The sequence below is a fragment of the Schizosaccharomyces osmophilus genome, chromosome 2 (genome assembly GCF_027921745.1).
Source record: "Schizosaccharomyces osmophilus chromosome 2, complete sequence".
Classification (NCBI taxonomy): domain Eukaryota; kingdom Fungi; phylum Ascomycota; class Schizosaccharomycetes; order Schizosaccharomycetales; family Schizosaccharomycetaceae; genus Schizosaccharomyces; species Schizosaccharomyces osmophilus.
This window is the reverse complement of record NC_079239.1, coordinates 2,359,037-2,368,826: the sequence shown is the minus strand read 5'-3', so window position 1 is coordinate 2,368,826 and position 9,790 is coordinate 2,359,037. Positions and strand designations below refer to the sequence as shown.

General features: G+C 37.8%; 2 protein-coding genes across 2 annotated transcripts; both read right to left on the bottom strand.

The window, feature by feature from the left end:
• Nucleotides 1–93: 93 nt before the first annotated feature.
• pmd1 (leptomycin transmembrane transporter Pmd1) lies at nt 94–4,110 on the bottom strand (the record flags this gene model as incomplete). Its single annotated transcript, XM_056182365.1, has 1 exon — nt 94–4,110. One exon carries the CDS (start codon nt 4,108–4,110, stop codon nt 94–96), a length of 4,017 nt encoding a protein of 1,338 aa, XP_056038322.1.
• An 862-nt stretch (nt 4,111–4,972) lies between these two features.
• rsa1 (ribosome assembly protein Rsa1) lies at nt 4,973–5,682 on the bottom strand (the record flags this gene model as incomplete). Its single annotated transcript, XM_056182364.1, has 3 exons — nt 4,973–5,059; nt 5,111–5,257; nt 5,320–5,682. 3 exons carry the CDS (start codon nt 5,680–5,682, stop codon nt 4,973–4,975), a joined length of 597 nt encoding a protein of 198 aa, XP_056038321.1.
• Between the last annotated feature and the right edge of the window lie 4,108 nt (nt 5,683–9,790).

Below are 9,790 nucleotides of genomic sequence, written 5' to 3'. Positions count from 1 at the left end.
TATGCGGTAACAATACAAATAAACGTTTACATATGGATGAATTGACAAAAGTAGTTGCTTTAATCGGTTATTTTTTTTTATTTTTTACTTTTTCTAATCCGTACCAAGACCTTGTTCAACCACAAGTTCATAATAACGGCCACGCTTGTTCACAAGTTCATTGTGTGTACCAGCCTCAGCAATTACACCTCCATCAAATACAAAGATACAATCAGCATGCTGTATAGATGATAAGCGATGAGCAATGGCTACTGTAGTACGTCCCTCAGACGCTTTGTTCAAAGCTTCTTGTACTACCTTTTCACTATGACTGTCCAAAGCGCTGGTTGCCTCGTCTAGCAGTAAAATTTTAGGATTTCGAATCAAGGCACGAGCAATAGCAATTCTTTGTTTCTGCCCACCAGACAAAGAAGACCCTTTCTGTCCTGAAAGTGTTTCATATCCATTAGGCAACCCCATAATAAAGTCATGAATATTTGCCATCTTACAGCATTCATAAATGTTTTCATCCGTGACATCTCTCGAAGCACCAAGGACTATATTCTCTCGAATAGTACCCTGGTACAAGGTTGGCTCTTGCGATACAAGAGCTATCTGCTTACGGTAATCATTAATGTTGTAGTCACGGATATCGATACCTCCAACTTCTACAGCCCCGCTTTCACAGTCATAAAAGCGTTCAATTAAGCCAATCGTCGTTGACTTACCGCATCCTGAAGCACCCACAAAAGCAACAAATTGACCAGGTGTAACCGTCAAATTGAGACCACGGAGTACCTGGATGTGCTTTCTCGTAGGGTACCGAAATTTTACATCATTAAACACAATGGAAGAATCTTCCAAAGATTCAATTTTTCGTCCTCCTTCAGACCAGGTATCAATTTTTGGTCTACTATCACACAAATACTTAATCGATCCAGCGCTCGATTTAGCTTTCGTAACATCAGCTGCATAGCCCAAAAATTGTCCAGCTTGCTGGATACCGAAAACAATAGCAATAAAGCAGGTATAAAATTGGACTAAAGTATATTCGCCTGTTTTCATCAATGTAGCACCGTACCAAAACGCCAGCGCATTGACCAAAAATGTAACCGCTTGCGACGCAGAAAAGAACAAACCAGATATTAAAGAAGATATGGCTGTTTCTCTACCAGGTTGGACCAACGATGCACAGTAATTTTCATATACCTTCGATTCTCTCGTAAGACTGGCAACTGTTCTAATGGCTGATGTAGATTCACAAGCATATGCAGCAGACGTTTTGTAAGAGGTTGACAATTTATCCTGAATTTGATCCAATGCAGCAACCCGATAATAACCAGCCGTAATTATAACAGGGGAAGTAGCTAATGTAACCAAAGCCAGCTTCCATCCGGTGGCCAGTGAAAGAATTGAAACAGAGACTACGTTTGTTAGAATCTGCACAAATGTCCCAAGAGTAGATCCTGTCAGTCCTTCTAGGTTCTGAATGGAAGTTGAGAGTGAAGTAGTCAAAGCACCTACAGTATTCTCAGTACGGTCAAAGAATTCGACATCTTGACGAAGGAGGGTACGGAAGAGATGCCAGCGAATACGTTGTAAAACAGACTGCAGCACATAAGACATAGAATACTCACTTATAGAATAACCGAAAAATTCTGCAATGGCAAGGATCAACCAGTAAACACCAAAAATGCTAATTTTATGGAAGTAATCCGGCGAATTCAACTCTGTAAAGATATTCAAAAATCTGGCATACACCACTGCTTGTACGGGATATGCGGCCCCACAAACCATGGATGCTAACACACCAATAATAAGACACACAATTTCTAAAGTACCATCAACAAAAGAATGAATAAAAATCAATGCTTTCCAAGAGCTGATGTTAGTCGCGGTACCCTCAAGCTGTGCACTCGGGATTTCCTCGTTTAAACTGTCCATAGTTTTGTTTGGCAAATCCGGAACGGGATCGATTGGCAAGTGAGCAAGTGGATTATCGCGAAGCGAAACTGCATCGTTTTCTTTTTCATGTATTAAAGAGAATGAATTGGGGATCGAAGAGCTATCACTTTCATCTTGTGCAGTCGTATGAACAATTTCGCCAGCTTTCTCTTCTCCTGACTCAAAGGTAACATCATCGTTATTCGTTTCAGCGAGTTGCTGCACTTCAACTAATTTGGCATAAGCTCCATTTAAAGCTAATAAATCGGAGTGTGTTCCCTGTTCAACAATCTTTCCACTATTGACTACTACGATGTTATCGGCATTGCGGATTGTTGATAAACGATGAGCAATGACAATTGTTGTGCGAGATCTAGAAGCATTGTCTAGAGCCTTTTGAACAAGGACTTCACTTTTCGAATCTAAAGCACTTGTCGCTTCATCCAGAAGTAGAATTTTAGGATCACTAATAATAGCTCTGGCAATTGCAATTCTTTGTTTTTGTCCACCCGACATTAAAAAGCCGCGCTGGCCTACATTCGTATTAAATTGTTCGGTCAAAGTCATAATAAAATCATAAGCATTTGCGGTCCTGGCAGCATCGTAAACGCGCTCTCGCAGTTCATCCTCGGTCATTGTTGATTGAATGTCGTCAGTCAATCCATAAGCAATATTGTCAAAAACGGTAGCTCCAAACAGAACGGGCTCCTGCTGTACTAGAGAAATATAGCCGCGTAAAGATGCAATGTTTAAATCTCGGATGTCTTCACCATCCAACATAACCTGTCCTGCAATAGGATCATAGAATCGCTCTACGAGACCTACTATAGTGGACTTTCCGCTACCACTCGCACCAACAAGAGCAGTAATTTTGCCTGCCGGGCACAGCAAAGAAAAGTTGTCTAGAACTACAACTTCAGGTCTCGTGGGGTATACGAACTTTACATTCTTCAACTCAATTGCTCCATTAACATGTTGAATAGCTTTACCAGCGGGCGAAAAGGCGTCAATTGGACTCGCTCGGTCAATCGTGTCAAAGATCTTTTTAGCCGCTGACGAGCAATTCACGAAGGCTTGCATTTTTGGAGATATATTTGCCAAACTATAAGACGCAATTAGAACAGCAAACAAACAACTGATCATTTTGTCGACAGTCAGATCTCCAGCATGCAAAAGACGACCACCTTCCCAAAAAGCAAGGCCATAAGCACCATAAGCAACAAAAAACATCCATCCGATCATGAGTCCCATAACGATGGATTTCTTGATGCCATTGCGTTTGGCGGGGTTCAAAAATTTCGTATAAGAATCGGCTAACAAGTTCTGAGTACCAAAAGCGAATGCATTACGTATATTAGATAAAACCTCTTCAACAAAAGTACTAGAACTGGATAGCTGGGCAATCTGAGCTTTCGTAAACTTCGTTATAAATTTTACGCCGAGAGCAATTCCACCAAGGATTGCCAACAGCATGGAACTGATAATAAGGGTAAACTTCCAATGCCGAATGAAGGCAATGACGAATCCAGACAGAAATGTCGCAAGAGCAAAAAGCACCAAGCCAACCTTCTCACCCAAACCATCTTGAATGTAATTTGTGTCACTAGTAATACGAGTGGTAATTTCGCCTGCACCGAGACGATCAAAGTAACCGATGTTTTGACCGAGGACCGCATGCAGATATTGTTGGCGAATGCGACGAGAAATCCGTTCACCAGATACGATAAATGTGACTGTATAGATATAAGAACATCCAAAAACACCGACAGCAATATAAATAAAATACAATACAAAATGGTTAACGTCGTGTTGGAAGGTTTCAGCACCACGACCGCTTGCAAGATCGGTAAAAGCTTTGGCTAATTTACCAGCGACAAGAGACATCAAGGGCATACCAAGGCCAGCACCAATAGAGGTGATACAGCCAGCCAACTGAAGCAAATAATCCCATTTATCACCACATGTAACAATTCGCATATACCCTGCTAAATTAGCCTCGGTATCATTCACCTGACGATACAGAATTTCGCGCTCTTCTGGGGTATACTGTTCAAAAGGATCTTTTACAACATCGACAACTTTTTCTGGATTCTCGACGCTACTCGTTGATAGCTTATCGACAAGTATGCTCTCATTATCTTTTTCATTATTAGATTTGTTCGACTCTGAACTTCTTGAAACCGACATCGTGAGAAATTATGAAATTTAGTAATAAAATCGGCAATTAAAACCTATTTAAAAGAAGAAGGGAGGAATTAGTAATGTGAAAAAGCCAAGATGCAGAAAAATGAAGGAACCCAATCGAATCGATGTATGCGAAAAATAGATAAATGAATCAAGGTACAATACCCAAGGAATTTACCAACTGAGAAAAATAAAATAAAATAAAAGCGTCTCAATGGAACCTAAAAAGATGCGACAATGGCAAAATCGTAAACAAGGCCAACGGTTCTTTTAATTGCTGGAATTGCTTCAACAGATCCCATAAACGGGTGCGTTTCTAATTGTTTTTAAAAAGAAAAAAAAAAAAAAGGTAAATCAACGTATGTAGAAGGCGAAATCAATCGGCGCGTATTATATATGTATTAAATGCGAAATCCCCGATAGCCATGGAGTTAAGTATGTCCGAGATTATGACTAGTAGAGCTAAAACTTTGAGACTCCCAAGTCCAATCTCCTCGGAGCTTACCAAAATCAGATCGTGGCTAAATTAGAACCGAAGTTATCATAAGAGAGGGATAAGCTATATTTTAACGATTTGGTACGACAAATAGTAAATAAAGCGAATGTAAACAAAAAAAAAAAAAGCGTAAATAAAGTGAAACGTCAAAAAACGGACATGTGATTGTTTGTACCCTCGTTTTCTTTTTTTAATCCTACTTACCTGAAATAGCGTTTCTTTTGGTATGCTGGTGTAAAATTGGAGGAAAATCAAATGTAACGAATGTAATCCATGAATAAATAAATAAAATATAATTTTCATAAACCAGACCCAAATTTAGATAATTTCAAACACAAAACTAGTAAAAGTCCCATAAAAGAAGAGAGATCATGTAGATGTTGTTGACTGTTCACTTAAGACTTTGAAGAACTGAAGTAAAAAGATATTTTCCTGCTCTACCTGATTATATACAAGCTAAAATTAAAATTAGTAAGCAACTTAAAAACGAAAGGGCAACTTTCATACCTTCGAGTACAGATTCTGCCTCTTTTTTGCAGAGAAAGGTAGATTAGAAGAATAGGGAGCCTGACGCTTCGCAGATCCATTTGAAGTTGAGGGTTGAGACTGATCTTTGACTTCTTCTCTTTTTTTGCTCTCGTTCATGCATTTCTCCTAAATTAAATTAGTAAGAGGATTCCTTTAAAGATACTGGGTTGTCAAGTAGCATTTCGTACCTTCTTCAAAGTTACGTTATTATCGGTAGGCCAGTTCCTTTTCCTTTCTTGGATCCAAGAATTTATTTCTTCAGGTGTATTCAATGAGATGTTTCTCTTGCGTAAATACTCAATACCATCCACTACATTGTCTCCCCCTCCATGCTGTCCATGAATTCCACCGCCCCGAAAATTGCGTCCTCCTCGGGCTCTTTTTGAGGGCCCCCGGTTTACTGAAGGATGATTTCTCTTTCGGGTTTGATTCATACCGTTATTAACTGTATTGCCGGACGAATCTAAAGAATGACCAGAAGCAGGCACACTTCCAGGAGGTGGTGGCGGCTTATCATAGATAAATTCTTTTTGTTGCTGTTGTTGTTCCATGAAGTGTTCTATAGCCGTTTATTAATACCTTCTTGTTTACAAAAGAAAACGAGATGAGATCCGATCCAATTCGCAAAACCCAAAAAAATACAAAGTAATAGAACAGAAAGTTCTATCTGCAGCGAATGCTGAGTTAAATATAGCTGTGTCTGCTAATTCCTTTTTTCTTGAGGTAAATTCGAGAACAGAGGCCTCTGACGATGACTCGAAGGTTTTACTTTTAACTTATTGAAGAAATCCTTAATTATACAGTATTAAATGAAACCCCGATAGAATTCAACGTGAAATGAAAAGATCTACTGCATGTAGGTTAACGATGAGGTTTTTCATATGAACCATACCATATACACACCAAAAGGGTTCACGACTACCAGTTTATAAATCTATAAATGTAATATTCCTATGGAATCGGATTTTGGGAAATAATGTCTAGCAGTTTAGAAACCTTAAAATTGTGCAGCTAAGATTTCCGGCGGAAACATGATGAGTTTATGAGACCTTTACTTCATCAAGGTGTAGGAATTCAGAGAGAAGTATCTACTTTTCTTCTTTCGTTTACAATCTTCTAGCTTATTATCAAGTCTTAACGAAACTGTGTTTGCATTCATATGTAAATTGAATCAGAAGTACAAATTCGAAAACGTAAGCGTTCCAAAGCTCCGATTGTAGCCTGCAACCGCTTTTTCTCGTTTTCTTAAAAACATGAAGCAATACCCTTTAGAATTGAGATTTCAAACAACTTGGTTTCTATGGAGTGCTCAAACTTATTCAGGAAGTATGCCTGTAGGGAACGTTTTGGTATAGCGGAAAGCATTTCATCAAAACAGATGATTAACTTATAAGGAAAAAGGATCAAAGTCTACTATAACCAGATCTTCGTGCTGTCTCCAGCCATTGTAGAAAAGGGACAGGCGCGATCTTACACAATTGACTTAGTTCGACTGTAACATTGGTAACCACAAAGGGTGTTTTCACTTTGATATGATTTGTGAAGAATAATTTCGTAAGGCTTATATTGGTTCGTGTGACCTTGGCTTTTTTCAATTATCGATTGATTAAACTGTCCCGTATTTTACATTTGCCGTTAAAGTAAGGAGTCAAAACCGGTTGGTTTTTTTTTTTTTTTTTTTAAAAAAAAAAAATTAAACTACCACTATAACTGACTTCTAGGTTGGGCTCAACGGTTGTGTATCAAAGCAAAATAGAGTCTATTACTCTAATTGACGGCTGAATCTAAATAAAGGGATTAAATAAGAAGTATTTCCTCTTGGAGTAAAATTTTTTTCCTTTGATTTTTCCCATTGAGCTACTTTCATGGTTCTCGATGCATATATGGGCTTGTTTTGGTTCACTAGCTTCTAAACTAAAGCAATTAAATTACCATGTTTTGAGCAGCATATTATTTCAAAATAGGATTCTCTTTCCAATGCTGTTGGCGCAATATGTGGTGGGCTATTTGCAGCATCACGACAGTTGGTTTTATAGGTCTTTGTATTGGGCTATTCGTTCATACAATTCCTATAAGCTAAGTTGAACTAAGTACCCTCAAGTAGCGGGCTTGACAACTAGGTGAGATTCTTTTGTTGTTTGTGAGCGATTGACTCTGATTCAGCGGGAATTTTTTGACAACGTTTGCCGAGCATAATAGGGTTCCCATATAGCTCTATGAAAATATTAATTATCTATTGGCTCATATACGCATGCAGTAACGGTCATTAATCGGTTGAGAAGAAAGGTCGTTTGAAGTCAACAGTTTTTACCCAGTTATTTTTTCCCCTCAGTTGTAAGCCTGTTCGTCTCCTGCCTTTCTTGCTTTCATACATGGATTGCCTGGTGATTTAAGGATTCGGTATCCAACGCGGTGATACAACATGTATCAAGAAGGATGGATGTCTTACTACTTGCACGAGTTATGGGTACATCATTAATATTCATTTCATGGAAGGCCATGTTTACGGCGAAGCATGGTCTTTAATAGAAAGTGTTTACGGAGGTTTGAAGGATGCTTAAAAGTAAGTATAAAATAAAAAATGGTAAGGGGTTTGTGGTGTTCGGTTATTATTTATAAATCTCAACATTTTTTTAAGGATACACTGTTTATGCCAGTATATTCTTTCGGTCTTAGCTCATTACACTAAATTCATGGGCTTCGAGTCGCTCTGGATCTATTTGAATACCATCAGCTGAGAAAATATGTCCCAAGATCTTTACTTTGCTCTGGAAAAAAGTGACACTTTTCGCTTAGTTATAAATTTGCTTCCTTAAATTTATTTAAGACCTTTTGTAAACGATCGACATGCTGGTTTCTCGATGATGAAAAGACAAGTCATATCATCTAGGTATACGATCACAAATTGGTGAATATAAGGAAGTAATGTCTTCTTGATATATCTGAAAATTTGCCGGGGCATTGGTTAATCCAATCGGCATGACCAAATATTCATAAGCTCCGAATGGTTTTTTGAAGGCTGTTTTATGTTCGTCACCTTCTTGAATCCTGAGTTAATGTTAGCCTCCTTTAAGTCCTAAGTACTGAAAACTTTAGCCGAGCTTAAACAATAAACAATTTCTTCAACGTTGGGTAGAGGATAATTGTCTCTCTTGGTAATCAAAAGGTTTATAATTGACGACCATCCGGTATTGATCTATTCCCTTCTTTGGAACTGATTATGGAGCACAAATAAAATTTAGGGAACTTTTCTTATTCGCCCCTTGCCCAATAATTCTTGGATTTTATCTTTGATTGTCGACAACTCCTTTTGTGTATAGCGCCTAAGTTTTGGTGTATTATCGGGCAATTCCTGTGTCAAATCAATTGTCAGGTCCTTCCATGAATGATATGTCTTAGGAGTATTTGCAAAGACGTCTTTATCAGTTGAACTATTTTGTTCTTCAATGTTTGTTCGAATTAAAGTTTTCAAATCCTTCGGTCTCTTCAAAAGTAATCAACCCAACATTGCTTTAATTTCAAGAGACGGAGTAAAATAAACGTTTCGTATAGTTTCTGGTTATCTATTGTTACCGGTAATGTTAGATTTCCTTTAACGTTCACTAGGCCTTTTGTTATGCTCATAAACTATTTAGGCGTAATTTGCTTTGCAAAGTCTTCTCTGAGAATTGATACATCGGCGCCTGTATCTATAAAAGCTGTAATCGGTAAATTTGCTATTTCAGGTTTTCGAAGAGGCAAACTTTGCTCCTAAAAGGATCCTGATGAGTTTTCCGTTCAAATTGTGCGTATAGAGGTATGTTCGTCCCTATGGCTTCTGCCTTTGGTGACAGTCATTCATGAGAACTAGTTGTTGGTTTCAATTTTTGATAATTATTGATGCGTTCGTTTCCTTTACAATATCTCCTTGATTTAGATTGGTACTGATTGTTAGGGGAAATTTCTATAAATGATTTTCTCGTTGTTTTATACCGAACCTGATAATTTACTATAGTGATGATTGTGTCATGATTTCATCGTTTATAATTGTGTTTCAGAAATTCGTTTCTAAAGCAATCGAAGTGTAAGGTAAAAGCCATTGCCTTTCTATACGTTTCCTTGTCGAAATTGTCTATCCATTTATGTACTTAATCAACATCCAGTTCGCGAGCTCTTTTGATTGATTATTATAGAATAGGAATAAGCCATGACTTTCTCTTTCGTTAAAAAAATTTGGTTAAAGACATTCGTACAATTTCTTCGGGATCCGGGCATCTTTGATCTGCCTTTGGTAGCTTCCTGGGGAATTGGACTAAAGGGAAGCGATATTTACTCGCTCTTCAGTAGATACATCTGGTAAATAATCAAATACACTTTTAATTATCCTTCTGAAAGTCTTTGTCTGAACTTCTGATGGTTCAAATTTTTCCAGATTTATGTTAGAAACATTAGTAAATATGCATCGTCTCTTGGTCCGTATGCCTCATGTAGAAGTTCCATAAATTTGAACGGTTCAAATATTTAAAGATCTTCATCAGTTCCAATTAGAAAATTCATACTTCCAACTGGAGACATGTATCTTTTAAAGTACATTTTTCTGTTAAAACTTTCATTGTTCACAATTTGTAATAGAGGAATTCTTTTGTATTATTATACTAGATATTTCGGCCTTGACATCAT